This window comes from Marmota flaviventris, chromosome 10, assembly GCF_047511675.1.
Source record: "Marmota flaviventris isolate mMarFla1 chromosome 10, mMarFla1.hap1, whole genome shotgun sequence".
Classification (NCBI taxonomy): Eukaryota; Metazoa; Chordata; class Mammalia; order Rodentia; family Sciuridae; genus Marmota; species Marmota flaviventris.
Genome location: NC_092507.1, coordinates 113,283,728 through 113,300,368, shown reverse-complemented (window position 1 = coordinate 113,300,368; position 16,641 = coordinate 113,283,728). Strand labels below are relative to the sequence as shown.

General features: G+C 40.4%; 1 protein-coding gene and 1 long non-coding RNA gene across 2 annotated transcripts; both read right to left on the bottom strand.

Annotated features, from left to right (window-relative positions):
- Nucleotides 1-24: 24 nt before the first annotated feature.
- Pfdn2 (prefoldin subunit 2) lies at nt 25-16,637 on the bottom strand. Its single transcript, XM_027950820.3, has 4 exons — nt 16,525-16,637; nt 1,301-1,389; nt 1,065-1,188; nt 25-500 (listed from the first exon to the last, which is right to left on the bottom strand). The coding sequence occupies exons 1-4, from the start codon at nt 16,597-16,599 to the stop codon at nt 324-326; spliced, it is 465 nt and encodes a 154-aa protein (XP_027806621.2). The 5' UTR covers nt 16,600-16,637; the 3' UTR covers nt 25-323.
- LOC114104613 (uncharacterized) lies at nt 11,016-14,649 on the bottom strand. Its single transcript, XR_003584864.2, has 3 exons — nt 14,280-14,649; nt 13,940-14,055; nt 11,016-11,842 (listed from the first exon to the last, which is right to left on the bottom strand). It is a non-coding gene; the product is annotated as an uncharacterized lncRNA (long non-coding RNA).
- Nucleotides 16,638-16,641: the final 4 nt, after the last annotated feature.

Below are 16,641 nucleotides of genomic sequence, written 5' to 3'. Positions count from 1 at the left end.
TTTCTTTTTTTGAAGGGCAGTAAATAAGTAGACATATCTTTATTTGCAAGGGAAAGGACACAGTTTGGGTCTGTTCTGAGGTTGTGAGCCATTAACCCCACGGAAACAAAACTCACAAATCATACACTGTCCCTTGCCCTTAAGCAATTTCCACCCCTAATTGGGAGAAAGTTCCAAGCTACAGCTAAGCATTCTGACCAAAACATTTAATTAACAACAACAACAAAAAAATATTACAATAGCAGAGAAAATAATAATAATAATAACAATAAAGAGATCAGAAGTGGGAGTCAGGGTAGAAAAAAATGCAGAGGTCTTGTTCCCTAGGAGACCAACACTCCAGCTGAGCTAGTCTTGGCCCCAGCCCCTTCTGAGTTCTCCTTGGCTGCTGGTTTCTCATCTTCCCCCATGAGACGAATGTTGTGCTTTTCCCGGAATTCATTCAGTTCTTTTCCTTTTGCCTGAAGCTGCTGTGTCAGTGTCTCGATGATTTTCTGTATCTACAGGGCAAACAACAAGAAGTACATCAGAATTTTAGGTCTCCCTTTGCCATATCTGGAATGAACTATAGTTAAAGGAAGTGAAAGACACTTCTAACCTCATCTTTAACCGAGTGTTAATAGTGGAAGCCAGACATTAAAGTGACCCCTTCTCAAACACAGTGGTTTACAGACTTTAATATACATAAGAATCACCTGAGCTGCTTGTTTTTAAAATGTCACAGCATCCCCAAGGCTCTGATTCAGAGGGTCCTGAAAGTTCCATTTTAAACTAGTTGTTCAGATGATTTTGATAAAAGTGTCCATAAAGAAACAATCCTCTAATCCCCCATCCAATTCAACCACATGAAAGAGCCCACGGAAAGGGTAATTGAAGCCAGCAACTCTTCTTGTCTAAGGATTTAGTCTTAGGATAAAAGGCCTAGCCTAATAAGTAAGCTATTTGTACCATCTTCAATATGATTTTCTTTGCAGACTTTCTGCCACCATCTTCCCTAAATCCCTAGGCTCCCTTCTTCTTTACCCCTTTGTTGCCCAACCTACTACGTAAGGACTCCTGCTCACCTGTTCCTTGTTATTCTCCAAAGCAGGCAGCACCTCTTTGACAGTCCGCTCCACCAGGACGCCTCCAACCATGCGGTAGCACTTACGGGTTTCATCTACTTCTTTCAGTGTATCAATCACTAGGCTGGGAAGAGGACAAGGCAGGACCTCAGAATTCAGACCCACACTACTGCAACCCTCCCTCACAAGATGGCCCATTCAATTTTCTATTATTTGCTTCTAACTGATTTTTTCACCTGTGCTCATTCAACTCCATCTCCAGCTCAGCTGCTTTGGATGCCAGACCTCTCTGTTCCTGCCGAAGGCGGTTGAAGCCAGCAATTACCTAAGGTGTGTGAGAAAGAGATGAGAGGGGAGACAGTAGAAATGGTAGATAGTAAAAACAGCACATAGGGTGACAGGTTTTACACAGGTGTTATAGTGGATACCTATCTTGAAAAAGGAGTGGAACAAAAGTTTGCAATCTCCTTTAATCTGTCTGGAATTCCATTCCATTACACACTTTCTGAGAGCTGACCATGTGTGAGGTATTTGCTAGGGAACAGATTTGTACTTTGGCTTCTTGTAGTTTTTAGTTTGGTGCAGAAGACATTTATAACATAGGACTGGGGGCTGGGGATGTAGCTCAGTGGTAGAGCACTTGCCTGGGTGACAGAAATAGGGATGGAGAGGTACTGGAGTACTTTCTGGAAGTCTAGACTTACTTGCAGGTAAAGAAGGCTATCAGAAAGGGCTTTTTTTTTTTTTTTGGTACTGGGGAATGAACTCAGGGGCACTTATTAACCACTGAACCACATCCCGAGCCCCCCCCCCTTTTTTAATTTATTTATTAGTTTTTTTTTTTGGTGGACACATCTTTATTTTTTATTTTTATGTGGTGCTGAGGATCGAACCCAGCGCCCCGCACATGCCAGGCAAGCAAGCTACCGCTTAAGCCATATCCCCAGCCCCCAGCACCCCCAGCCCCTTTTTGGTATTTTATTTAGAGACAGGGTTTCACCGAGTTGCTTAAAACCTCGCCAATTGCCGAGGCTGGTTTCAGAACTCACAACCCTCCTATCTCAGCCTCCTGAGCCAGGATTACAGGCATGCAACACCATGCCTGTCTGGAAAGGGCCTTTTAATGAGTAGCTCAGGAACTGGGAGCAGTAGCACACACCTGTAATTCCAGCAGCTCAGGAGGCTGAGGCATGAGGACTGCATGTTTGAAGCCAGCCTCAGCAATTTAATGAGATTTTAAGCACCCTAGTGAGACCCTATCTCCAAAAAAAAAAAAAAAAAAAAGGAAGGGGGTTGGGGATGTGGCTCAGTAGTTAAGCACTCAGTGGTTTAATCCCTGGTACAAAAAAAAAGCGTGTGTGTGGGTAGCTTGGGGATGGGGGGTATGCCTCAGTGGTAGAAGGCATACTTACCAAGGTGCAAGTCCTACTTGGGTACACACAATAGTCCATCCATTGTTGTATTTAATAACATATATCCCAAAAGTGGGCCATTTGATGTTAGGAGAACATCCAGAATCTGATTAAGTCATGGTATCTTCTTAGAGGAAATTTTTCTGTCTCTTTCTTTAAGGAATATTTTTAAGGAATTCCTCCTCCTTAATTTGGTGGGGTTCTTGTGAGACAATATTCTTGCCCCTTGCCACACACTGTAGAGATATCTGAATTCTGGGCAGAGACAAGTACAAAAGGTAACTGAAGCTAAGGGGCCTAAAGGCTCTAGAGAGATGACCCTCTGATCCTATTCCTGGGTTCCCCAACGCTGCCCACAATCTTGAACTTTGGTCAGTATTTAGCCTTTCCTTTTATTGTGTTCAATTCTGTGAGCTACCCTCCATTCTTCAAAAACATTCCTTTAAAACACAAACACAGAATTAGGCCAGAATTCATTTTTGTAGCCTATAAAACTGATACAGGCTTCCTGAGAATGTCTCAACTGAAACTCAAGGATGAGAAACTGGAGATAGCAAAAAAGAAAACAAACAAACAAAAAAAAAAAACCCAACAAGAATTAACATATGTAAATGCCCAGGGAAGTGATTTTTACCTGTTCCTAGTTCCCCCAGAAACTGAACAGAGAAAAAGAAAACTGTGAAAATTAGACTGGGTACTAAGACCAACACCACCATCGCTTCCAGTATAGGGGTCTATGACTGTGTCTGGAATGAAATACCAGACGCAAAGTAAGAGATGCAATATGGAAAGAAAATGGGAGGAAAAAAGAAGAAGAAAAACATGTGGCTCAGATATAGGTTTCAAGTTCTGTCTCTGCCAATCACCACCACCACCACCACCACCACCACCACCACCTAGTACTGGGAATTAAACCCAGGGGTGCTCTACCACTGAGCTATACCCCAACCCTTTTTATTTTGAGGTAGGGTCTTGTTAAGTTGCTCAGCAGGCCTGGAACTTTAAATACTCCTGCCCCAGCCTCTCAAGTTGCTGCGATTACAAGTATGCACCACCATGCCTAGTTTTGCCTCTGTAAAACATTGGTAAACATTTAATTCTATGATTCCCAGTGTTGGCTATGTTAGAACCATCTGGAGAGCATTTTAAAAACATGGAACACTGGAGTCTCAGAACAACCAGTGAGGGTAAAGCCCAAGCCTTAGTATTCTTAGTATTTCCCAAATATTTAATGGGCAACTAGAACTAAGAACCACGCTGGATTAACCTCTTTGAGCCTCTGTGTTCTTACCTGGAAAATGGTTGTTGAACCATGTAAACTAATAGGTGTGAAAAAGAGTTTTTGTAAGCAATACATTAACTACTATTATGGCTTTCTCACCAAATCCAGAAGTGAATGGAAGCCCTTAAACCCATCCATTCAAATCACTGTCAAATCTTTTATATCCATTAAAATCTCCAGTGTCATTGCCATATTTGCCTTTTTTTTTTTTTCCCTTTACAGCACTAGGGACTGAACTCAAGAGTGGCTAGCACTGACCTATATCCTGAGCCTTTTTATTTTTTGAGACAGTCTCACTAAATTGCTAAGGCTGGCCTTGAACTTGTTGTAATCTTTCTGCCTCAGCCTGTGGAGTTGCTGGGATTACAGCAGTGTGCCACCACAACTGGCAAACCTTGCCTCTTTACTGGGGTTCCTTATCTCTAACTCTGTATTGTGGTAATTTACATGTACACAATTTTCTACAGGACATGGATTTCTTATTTTTTTAAGGGCTATATAACATTTACATCCAACTGATGTATTTTTAAACTATATTTTTAGTTGTCAATGGATCTTTATTTTTTAATTTGTTTATATATGGTGCTGAGAATCCAACCCAGTGCCTCACACATGCTAGGCAAGCACTCTACCACTGAGTCACAACCCCAGCCCCAATTGATGTATTGTTCTTTTTTAAAAATATTATCTTATTTCCTCTTTTTTAAAAAAAATATTTTTTAGTTGTCAATAGACCTTTATTTTATTTATTTATATGGGGTGCTGAAAATCGAACCCAGTGCCTCACACGTGCCAAGCAAGCACTCTACCACTGAGCCACAACCCCAGCCCCTCGATTGATGTATTTTTCAAAACTGCTTTTTTCCTAGGGAACAGATTTGTACTTTGTGTTGAGACATTTAGATTGTTACCATTTTTCCTATAATAAATAACACTAGGGTTAAATATCTTTGAACCAACACTACAAAAGTTTTACAGTCATTTTGCTTGAATCACATTCTTAAAAGTGAAATTAATGAGTCAAAAAATTGTTAACATTTTTACAGCTTTAATTTTTAGAAAGGGATCTTTTTTTTTAATTTTTAGTTGTAAATGGACACAATATCTTATTTGATTTACTTATTTTTATGTGGTGCTGAGGATCAAACCCAGGGCCTCACACATGTTAGGCAAGTGCTCTACCACTGAGCCACAACCCCAGTCCCAAAAGGGATCTTTTAACTCCAGAAACCTTGGAATCATCCTCGACTCACTATCCACATCCAATTCACCTGTAAATTACATCTATCTGCTAACTACCTCAAACCCATCCTCTTCTCCGACACCTGTACTACTACTGTAGCCTCTTGAGTTCTACACTGTCTCCAGATTTGCTCCCTTCAACACATTCTCCATACTGTGGCAAAATTGACCTAAAATATAAATCTAACTACATTCCTCCTTTGCCTAAAACCTTCAACAGTTTCTGGAGCTAAAGGGATAAAATCCAAACTCCTCAACATGGTGAACAAGCCCCATGAGGACCTGCTTATTACCTCTCCCCATCAGTCCTTCCCTCCCTTAACTAAGCACCGTTACTGTCTTAAAGCAGCAGTTTCCCTAATCATTTCCCTTCAGGCATTCATTTAGAATCTTCACCATACCTGTTGTAATTTTCTGAACCTCTCCTTCCTTATTTCTCTGCCTAAGTCTAATTTTCTCTTCAGGTTTCAACTCAAAATCTCTTAGAAAGCATTTCTGGTCATCCTCATTCCTATGAGAACAACTTCTATATGCACACATATAAATATATATATATATATATATATATATTCCTTCCTTAAATTTTTGATAAGAAATCTTCTCTATTTATATTGTTATTTTCTACCATTCCATTGTTTGTTATCTTCTTTGACATTTCAAATATACAAATGAAACATTTTTAAATACCATCTTTTCTATAGTCCTACAATAATCTGCCTTCTGTAATTTGGACAGAAAAGGAACACCAATCATGTGCCAGATACTATCCTAGACTTTTTCATCTCATTTAATTCTAAAAACCAAAAGCAGGGTTGGAAGTGCAGTTCAGTGGCAAAGCACTTGCCTAGCAAACATCAGGCCATGGGTTTGATTCCTAGCATTGTCCCCTCTCCAAATGATTGTTAAGGCATGTGCTTTCAATTTATAAGTCAAGAGACCAAGGCTGATGGGATATGGAGAAGTGGTTAAAACAACACAGTGAACTACAGAACTGGGACTTTTACGTAGGTTTGTCTAAGAATCCATTTTTAATTAATATATCATTCCTGGATTGCCATATATTAATCTCTTACAAAATTACTTCCATTTGATTTATGTCCCTTTTTTGTTTTTTTTCTCTGTTTTTACTTAATACCATATACTTTTTCGTTGTTGTCATTTTGCAACACTGAAGCAGGGTCTTGCTAAGTTGCCAAGGCTGGCCTCAAACTTGTGATACTCCTGCCTCAGCCTTCCACGTAGTTGGAATTACAGGCATGTGCCAAAACACCCAGCTAATACCATACAGTTTTGATAAATTCAGGAAAAAACCTACAAAATCTACCTTTTCCCCTAAGGGTCCTTAGGTAGTCTTCTTTTTTAAATATTTTTAGTTGTAGATGGACACAATACCTTTATTTAATTTTTTTATGTGGTGCTAGGGATAAACCCAGTGCCTCCTGTATGCTAGGCAAGCGCTCTAACACTGAGCCACAACCTCAGCCCCCAGGTTGTCTTTCTTACATGACATTTTCTCTTAATGAGTTCAATGGAAGAACAGGATAAAGAAAATTATGACTGAATATATCTGGAAAAGCATTTCCCAGGATTTTGCTCCACTAACCACCTTTTTTTCAGTGTAGTGCCCCCCTTTTATGACAAATGTATCAACTCTCTGTGGAAGAAAACTTTTTAGACCTTACTATGTCAATTAATGGTACTCATACCTTCCTTCCTTCTCTTCATTAAAAAAAAGAAAAGAAAAGAAAAAATTTCAGGGGTGGAGGTTGGATTCTGGAGATTTAACCCAGTGGCACTTTACCAATATGCTACATCCCCAGTCCTTTTTCTTTTTTATTTTGAGATAGGGTCTCAATAAGTTTCTGAGGCTGGCCTTGAACTTGTGATCCTCCTGTTTAGCCTCCAGAGTTGCTAGGATTACTAGAATTACAGGTGTGAGCCATTACTCCTGACTTCAGTTAGTATTCTTTTTCCATTTTTCCCCCCTTTAACAGTACTGGGGATTGAACACAGAGGCTCCCACAAATTAAGCAAGTACTCAACCTGAGCTACAGAAGGAGTTTGTAGATCAGACAGAAAAGCCTCCAAAGTCTAACCATGAGCAGATTACTTCTTTTCTAAATTTGTTTCTTCACAAATAAAATAGAGATTACATCTGTCTCATAGAATGTTGTGAGAATTAAAATAATTATCAAGGACTTAATATCCAGCATATAACAAATTGTCAACAAATAGCCACTATTATTACTACCATCTCCATTTAAATGTAGCACAATATCTTAAGTTCAGGTTGTTCAAAGCTGAACTGATAATCTTTTGCCCCATTTTAAACTATTTCTCTTCTTGTCTCCCCCATTTCTACTAATGACACCACCCTGTTTTCATCTTTGATCACACCCTGATGCCAGTATTATGGTTTTGATCTGAAATGTTCCTCCAAAGTTCATTGAACATACTGTATAATCCTTAAGATCCCTTTCAAAAAATTAAAGCTGTAAAAATGTTAACAATTTTTTGACTCATTAATTTCACTTTGGAGAATGTGATTCAAGCAAAATGACTGTAAATTGATTAAACCAGTACCTGTGTGCCCCAAAGCAGCAGGGTTCAGAGGTGGGGCCTCAGGAGGTGATTAGATCATGAGGGCTCTGACCTAATCAATGGATTACTGATGAATTCACAGCTAAATGGGCTCTTGGGAGGAAGTGGGAACTTTAGGAGGTAGGGTATAACTGGAGGCAGCAGGTCACTTGGGGTATGCCCTTGAAGGGTGTATTTTGTCCCTGGTGTGTATGTTTCTCTCTCTGCTTCCCACACACTCCCTGCCATGATGTTCTGCCTTACCACATGTCCAAAACCACAAAGCCAAGTGATCATGGACTAAAACTTCAGATCTGTAAGCCTAAATAAATCTTTCTTCTTTTTAAATTATTTATTTCAGGTATTTTTGCCTCACCAACAGAAAGCCAAGTAACAGTCATAAACTGCCAAACTTATTACACTTACCTTAGCAATTTCACTTAGGCTCTTTGACATCACCCTAGTTTAGACTTCTATTCCAATCTGAACTACTGCAATATTCTTCTAAAGGATCTCCTTATTTTTGGACTCTCCAAATCCATTCTACACACCACTGATAATTCAATCTTCCTAATACTTGGATGACATAGAAAAATATTCAAGATAAATCATTAAGCCTAAAACAGATTAGAAAACGGTAATACTGTATAATCCTAATTTTATAAATAAAACATGTAAATATGTAAAAAACATATGCCCTCCTGTTATGTTTAAATATGTTTTTACCCTCCAAAACTCATGCTGAACTTTGCCATTGTAGCAGTATTGGGAGGTGAGAGTTTTAAGAAGTGACTGGGTAGTCAAATGAGACTAATGCCTTTCTTGCAAGAACAAGTTAATCTTTTTCATCTTTTATAATAACCTGACAGCAGGTTATTGTGGGAGACCAACCTTACACGTGACTGAGTCACACTCCCCAGCTGGGTGCTGAGGCACTCAGTTGCAGAAATGTGGCAGAGCTTTCCCCATCCTTCTTGGGTCCGAGGGTTGTGTCTTGTGCATGGGTGTGTCTTGCTACAGCCCCATGGGTGAAGCTACGCTCACCTGTTCCTTTGTAATATAACCCCTTGCCCAGTTTAGGATAGAATCTTCCATGGAGGTGCCTTGTGTGTGTCCCCTTCTCTTACTGGGCCCTTGGGTGTGGCCTACCCAGGTGTCAGTCAACCTGCTGACAGTGGACATCATGAAGATAGACTCAGCCCCCTGAAACCTGACCCCTTGCCTCATTTGAATAGCTTCTCCTCAAGAAAAGGGGTCAGCGCATGCTCTTGCTCTCTTTCTGTGGACCCTTAAGGTCAGAGGAGCAGTCACAGTGATCCCAAAGAAAAGGGTATTTGTGTCTCTTGTGTGGTTATTTCGTGCAGCCCAGTTAGCCCAATTCTACTGGAGTGACCCCTGAGCCTTTTACTCACGAGAACAGAAACCCGGCAGGTTATTATAAAATCAGGCTGCCCTCATGTTTTCTCTTTTCATGCTTCCCTTTCCTGTCACCATCCACCCTGCTATGACACCCTTGCCAAATGCCTCTACTATTGGTTTGGATAAATCCAAACTTAAGCCAAAATAAATATCTTTCTTTTATAAATTACTCGTTATCAATTATTCTGTTATAGCAACAGAAAACACAGTGAGACCAAAATGGCACAGAGACAGGGGGTGCTGTAATAATAATACCTAAAAATGTTGAAGTGGCTTTGAAACTAGGGAATAGCTGGTGGTACTGGGGATTGAACCAGTGCCTGTGTGCATTAGGCAAGCACTCTACCAAGTGGGCTATATCCCCAGACCCCAAAGCTAGAAGTTTTAAAGTGAATGTTATATGAAATAAGCCTGGATATCAAACACCAGAGTATTAAGGGCAATTCTGGTGGGGTTAAGACGACAAGATGCATAGAGAAACCTGGAGTACTTAGAGAGTACTTAAGTAATTGTGTCCAGAATACTGGTAGAAATATAGACAGCAAAGCCCATTCTGATACAGTCCCAGAGAGAAATGAGGAATATCCTACTAGGAACTGGAATAAGGGCCAACCTTATTATAAATTAGCAAAGAACTTGGCTGCAATGTATCCATGCCCTAGGACTTGCTGGAAAGTAAAACTTACTCATGATGAACTAGGATTCCTGAATAAATAGCTAAGCAGCAAAACATTCAGACTGTTACATAGCTACTTTTTTAAATTTGTAGTTGGACACAATACCTTTATTTTATTTATTTTTATGTAGTCCTGAGGAACGAACCCAGTGCCTCACATGTGCTAGGGAAGAGCTCTACCACTCAGCCATAACCCCAGCCCTACATAGCTACTTTTAACTGCATGCAGAGGTGTGAGAGGAAAGCAATAACCTACAGGCAGAATTATAATTAAAGGGGAAGCACAGTGTAAAAATTTAGAAAACTCAGCCTGGCTATGCACAGAGTGAAAAAAAAAAACACATGCAGGGGCTGGGGTTGTGGCTCAGCAGTAGAGCGCTTGCCTAACATGTGCGAGGTCCTGGGTTCAATCCTCAGCACCACATAAAAATAAGTAAATAAAAATAAAGGTATTGTGTCCAACTTAAAAAAAAAAAAAGATTAAAAAAACAAACAACAACAACAAAAAAAAAAACACATGCAAAAGTGTGGCCACTCAACCAGGTATGGTGGCACACCTGTAATCCCTGCACTCAGAAGGTGGAGGCAGGAGGATGATGAGTTCAAAGCCAGCCTCAAAAATTTAGTGAGGCACTAAGCAACTCAGTGACACCCTGTCTCTAGTGGCTCAGTGGCCGAGTGCCTCTGAGTTCAATCCTAGGTACCCCCTCCCCCACAAAAGTGTGGCCATTCAATCAGTTGCTAAAGAAATTAGCACACCTAGAAGACAGCCAGATGGTGTTCTTCAGACAATGGCAATAAGGCTCTGAAGGCATTTCAGAGCTCTCCCCTGACAGGCTCAGAATGTTAGGGTCCTGAAGAAGAAAGTTTGAGATCACTGCCCTGTACTACTACCTCAGGCCTCTGCTCTCCACATCGCAGCATGTTTCAACCCTGGCTCAAGAAGCTTCAGGTGCAGTTTGTACTGCATCTCCAGAGGGCAGATGCGGTAAGCCTTGGCAGCACCCATGTTATAGTAACTCTGTATGTATGTAGAATGAAAGAGCTGTGGAAGCATGGGCTTCTTCCACCTAATTGCAAAGGGCGCAGTGGACAGTCAGGGGCGCCCCAACAGAAACCCGCTTCAAGGGCAGAGTTGCCAGAGAAAAACTTCTTGGGCAATGCTTAGTGAAGTTGTGGAAGCAGCCAGGATCCCCGAACAGTCAATGTGCAGAGTCCGCCTGGGAAAACTGCAGACACCAATGAGCATCTCCAACCCAAGAAAGCTGAACCATGGACAAGTAAGTCATGGAGGCAAAGCTTCCTGACACTTTCTACCCTTGCCCTCTACCTCCCCAGCATTTAAAGAAGTTGAAAAAATATTATGGAATCTTAAAGACTTAATGTCTGCCCTCTTGGATTTCTGATTTGCTTGAGGCCTGCTACCCCTTCCTTCTGGCCTATTTCTCCATTTTGGAATGGGAACATCTACCCTATACCTGTCTTACCATTGTATTTTGGAAGTAAACAGCTTGTTTTCATCTCATAGGTTCTCAAATGAGATTCTGAACTTTTGAGTTGGTGATGGAACAAGTTAATACCACTGGAATAGAAAAACTGCATTTTGATTTTTATTGAAGGTACTAGGGAGTGAATCCAAAACTGTTTCACCACTGAGCTATATCCCCAGCCTTTTTAAATTTTTAGTTTGAGATCTTGCTAAGTTGCTAAAGCTGGTCTCCAATGGTGATCCTCCTGCCTCAACCTCCAGAGCTGCTGGAATTATAGGTGTGTTGTAAAGAAAGTTCACACACACATATATAGTTCAGGAGGCTGAGGCAGGAAGATCAGAAGTCAGAGTCTAGTCTTTGCACATTAGTGAGACACTGTCTCAATATAAAATATAAAAAGGGCTGAGGGTTTAGCTAATAGTAAAGCTGCCATAGGTTCAATCCCCCAATACATCCCCCAACCAAAAACACACACAAAAGCAGTCATGAATTTCAGGAAGCCAGGGGTAGAATGCTATGTTTTGTTTTATACAACTGGGGAATTTCCAAACACACACACAAAAGCAGTCATGATGGGGCTGGGGATGTAGCTCGAGCGGTAGCTCGCTCGCCTGGCATGCGTGCAGCCTGGGTTCGATCCTCAGCACCACATACAAAGATGGTGTGTCTGCCGAAAACTAAAAAAAAATAAATAAAAAATTTTAAAAAAAGATTACAGATCAGGGCTGAGAATATACCTTAGTCAGTAGAGTCCTTATTAAAAAAAAAAAAAAGGAAAGAAAAAAAAAAAAAAAAAACAAAAGCAGTCATGAATTTCAGGGAGCCAAGGGTGAAATGCTATAGTTTGAATATGGCTTGTCCCCTCTGAAACTCATGTGAATGCAGAGGCACTCAACCTCTGAGCCACATCCCCAGCCCTGTTTTGTTTTATTTAGAGACAGGGTCTCACCGAATTGAATTGCTCAAACCTGTGATCCTTCTGTGACAGAGTTTTTAAAAGGTAACCAGCGGGGCATGGTAGCGCACACCTGTAATCCCAGTGACTCAGGAGGCTGAGACACATTCAAGGCCAGCCTCAACAACTTGGCAAGGTCCTAAGCAACTCACCAATACCCTATCTCAAATAAGAAGTAAAAAGGGCTGGGAATGTGGATCAGTGGTAAAGTGCCCCTAGGAAGCGTAAATTAAAAAATAAAAGGTATCTAGATCATCATGCCTTTCTTGTAGGAATGGATTATGACAGCTGGTTGTTAATATAATAAAGACTACCCTTCGTTCTATCTCCTTTCTGCAAGTGCTCACTTGCCCTTTAACCTTCTGTCATAATACACATACCAGATGCACTGCTATAGCCATGAATTTCCCAGCCTCCAAAACCTTAAACCAAAATAAATCTCTTTTCTTTATAAATTACCCAGTCTCTGGTATTGTTGTGACGATAAAAAATGGACCGAGACACACCCCTTTTAGTCCACACATATATACAAAAGCACAAAGGAAGTGGGCAAACCTCTCAAAGCATATACTCCAAAATGGTAAGATAGTTACTTCTGGATAATAGGATTATGGGTAATTTGTTTCTTAGTATGTACCTTTTCCTGTGTTTTCTACAATAAAAATGTTTTGTTTTATACAACTGGGGAAAATTGATATTACAATGTAAATCCTTCTGTGACTCCCTCATTGTTTACATTAAAAATGCCTCAAATTTGTTACCATGCAGAAATGACCTCTATGGCCTTATTTAACTTGCTTTAAAAGCATCTTCATAACATACTAAATGACCTAGCTAGACTAATCAGTCACTAATTTCGTAATCAGTCACTAATTTCGTATCAGTGTGTGCTTTCTTCAGTTCTCCTCTTCCTACTACATTCTCTATTTCATCATCACCTGTTCAAATCCATCAATCCAGCTGGGTGGTGCCACATGCCCACAATCCCAACAAGATGATCACAAGTTCAAAGCCAGCCTCAGCAACTTAGTGAGACACTGTCTCTACATAAAATACAAAAAAGGCCTGGGGATGTGGCTAAGTGGTTAGTGCCCCTGGGTTCAATCCCTGGTACCAAAAAATAAAATAAAATAAAATCCACCAATCCTTCAGAGATCAGCTGAAGTAGCTCTAACAGAACCATGGTTTAAGTGGGGGAGACATATATATGTATGTGTGTGTGTGTGTGTATGTGTGTATACTCAAGCCTCTCAATTAAAAGTCCTAGTCTTCCAATTACTTACCTTGGGTAAGTTAACCAAAGCCTATAAAATTCAAAAGTCTTACTTCAGATGGCATTAATAAATAAGAGAAGATAAAACAAGTGAAGTGCCTTGCATAATATGTTACTTTACTCCACCTTCTTTGTATAGGATATGTGTCTCAAATTTGCAGCACTGATAAAAAAATATATAAACATTTTCACTCAGTGTTCTCTCCAGAACACAAAGGCTAGAGAAATATCCTCAGAACTCCATTATCACTTTTCGTCAATCTCCTTTGAAAAGCTTTTCCACTATCCCTTAAATAACAATTAAACCTTGTTCCACTTTTTCACAGAAAATGATGGTTTTCAATTATAACTGTTACAGTTTAGATATTAGCTGTCCCTCAAAAGCTCATGTGAGACAATGCCAAAAGCTTCTAAAGGTGAAATGATTGGGTTATGAGAGCTTTAACCCAATTAGTGAATTAATTCCCTCATAGTGATTAACTGAGTTGTAACTGAAGGTAGGTAGAGTGTATATGGAAGAGGTGGATCCCTAGGGGAGTTGAGTACCTTTGGGGTATATATATTTTGTATCTGGCAAATGGCACTTTCTGCTTTCTTGTAATGTGTTGAGCCACTTCCCTTCACAAACTCTTTGGCCATGATGTTCAGCATCACCTTGAGCCCTAAGGAATGCAGACAGCTGTTTATAGACTGAGACCTTTGAAACCATGAGCCCCCAAATAAACTTTCCCTCTTTTAAAATTGTTCTTGTCCTTTCTTTTTAGTCACAACAGCAAAAAAGCTGACTAAAACAACCACCATATAAACTCAATCCCTCATCATAACTACAACTTTCTGTTAGTCAAAATTTATACATCCAACTGTCTACTTGAATGATGAAGCACACCTGTAATCCCAAAGACTGTGGAGGCTGAGGCAGGAGGATTAGAAGTTCGAGACCATCTCAGCAACTCAGAGGTCCTAGGCAAGTTAGCAAAACCCTGTCTCAAAAAATAAAAAGCTGGCTGGGGTTGTGGATCAGTGGTAGAGTGCTCGCCTGGTGGTGGTGAGGCACTGGGTTCAATCTTCAGCACCACATAAAAATGAAATAAAGATATTGTGTGTCCACCTACAACTAGAAAATAAATATTAAAAATAAATAAATAAATAAGCAAGCTGGAGAAGTAGCTCAGTGAACCCGTGAGTTCAATCCCCAGTACAAAACAAAACAAACAAAAATAAATAAATAAAATAAAATACAAACTAGGGCTGGGGATGTGGCTCAGTGGTCGAGTGCTGCTGAGTTCAATCCCTGGTACACCTTCCCAACATCCCACTCCCAGCCTAAAAAAAAGACCTAAAACAAATGTGACTTTCTCCCTAAACCTGCTCATTTTCCTTTGGTATCATTACCCACCAAAGACAGAAATTTAAGAAACATTCTATATTTCCTCTTTTATCCCTTTCTCTCCATATTCAAGTCTTGCAGCACCTGCATTCCAAACATGCCCAGCAGTTTCATGCTTCTGTGCTTCTGAACACAATTTATCTCTATTTAGAAAATCTTTCACTTCTTTCTTTGCTTAACTTTTCTCATCATTTAGAATTAAGCTGAAGAAATTTCTTCTCTAAAAAACAAAGCTAACATTTATTAAACACACACTGTACTTAAATCACTGTGCAAAAACTGCATGAATTGTGTTGCCAAATCCTCTAAATACACTGATAAGGAGAGTACTGTTAAATTTTTAGAAATAAAGAAGGCTGAGAAATAACTCATGGGAGTTGGTATATAAAAATTAAATAATAAAAATAGAATTTAAATCAAGGTCTATCTGTCCCCCAGTGTATAAGAATGCTCTTATATACCCACTATACCATAGCTTCTTTTTTTTCTACCCACCTACCAAAATCTCATAACCTTGATCAGTTAGGAGTATTTTCTCTAGCTGTTATAAAAAGGCAAGACTTTAGGCACAACACATAAATTCTTATTGTTTGGCTTATCTTTTCTCAAGTCTGTGAGCAACTTAAAGACAAGGTGTGTTTCACTCACCTGTTTCCCTGTAGCCACTGGTGCCTAGGAAATGGTAGGCCCTCAAAAAGTACTAGGTTCCTCCTCACACAAATCCCACAGCACTTTATACTTCTCTTGGAATACTTATCTTCCACCTTGTATTCACATTTTGCACGTCTTATTTACTCCACCAGAGTACAGTCTTTGGTAAGGGCAGTTTTAAAAATCTTTATGGAAATATGTTTGCCTTTATTAATTGTTCGACAAAAAGCTAATAAATGAACCTTTAATTAAAATAAATGTCATTTAGCTGTTTTCATTTTTTAAAATATTTTATAGTAGATGAAGACAATACCTTATTATTTTTAATTTTTATGTGGCCCTAAGGATCAAACCCAGTGCCTCACACCAGTTAGACAAGCGCTCCACCAACTAAGCCACAACCCCAGCTCTGTTTTCATTTTTATTGTGTAGATTTCTTCCCACTCCGATTAAACACTAGCCCCACTATTGGCAAATCACGAGCCACAAAGGACTTTCTGATTAATTTACCAGACATTCCTACGTTAGGAACTATGGAAAAATTCAGCAGATTAAAAAAAAAGATTTCTGGCATCTAAAGAAAGTCAATTTAGTACCTGACTCCCACATCAAAACAGTATAGAATACTAGACTGTTCGAGTATGTTAGTCACGTGGCTCTGCGGATTGCCGGCGGTTGTCAACGTGGGTCAACGTGGTTTCAGTGTCATGTAAAAGACTACACCATTAGTCCGTTGATTAACCCTATGAAATTCATTAGGAGCTGCCAAGTCCAACTATATCCTATTTAGGGTGCTGAGGAGAGGCATGAAAAACGACAATCTATCTAAACCTGGCATCCTCCCAGATCCTGTATCCCGGGGCTTTCTCCTCTCCCAGACTCATCCAGCACCCCCAGGGGGAGTGGCTCTCACCTACCCACCCGCCTACTCTCTCCCTAGAGATTCGGCTAGCTTCTCCGAGGACCCTCCCCTCTCAGGGTGGTCACACAAATGTGGGACTAGCATAAAGGCTAGCACCTGCCACAGACCCGCCTCTCGCTCATCGACTCCAGACTCGGCCAGGTACCCTCTTTTGCGCTCTCGGCTCCTCACCTGCTCGGCCGACACCGCCCCCTTCCCCGCGCCGCCCCCGCTGCTCTTGCCGGCGCGACCGCTACTCTCCGCCATCTTCGCAGCCTACTGGGTTTCCGGCTTGCGCAGCTCAGCCCA

Bases quoted from the DNA above. Each gene is read 5' to 3' on its own strand.
- Pfdn2 (XM_027950820.3), bottom strand. From the start codon at position 16,599: ATGGCGGAGAGTAGCGGTCGCGCCGGCAAGAGCAGCGGGGGCGGCGCG. The intron at 1,390-16,524 runs GTGAGGAGCCGA...CACACACCTTAG, and splicing joins GGGCGGTGTCGGCCGAGCAG to GTAATTGCTGGCTTCAACCG. The intron at 501-1,064 runs GTGAGCAGGAGT...TTTGCCCTGTAG, and splicing joins TGGAGAATAACAAGGAACAG to ATACAGAAAATCATCGAGAC.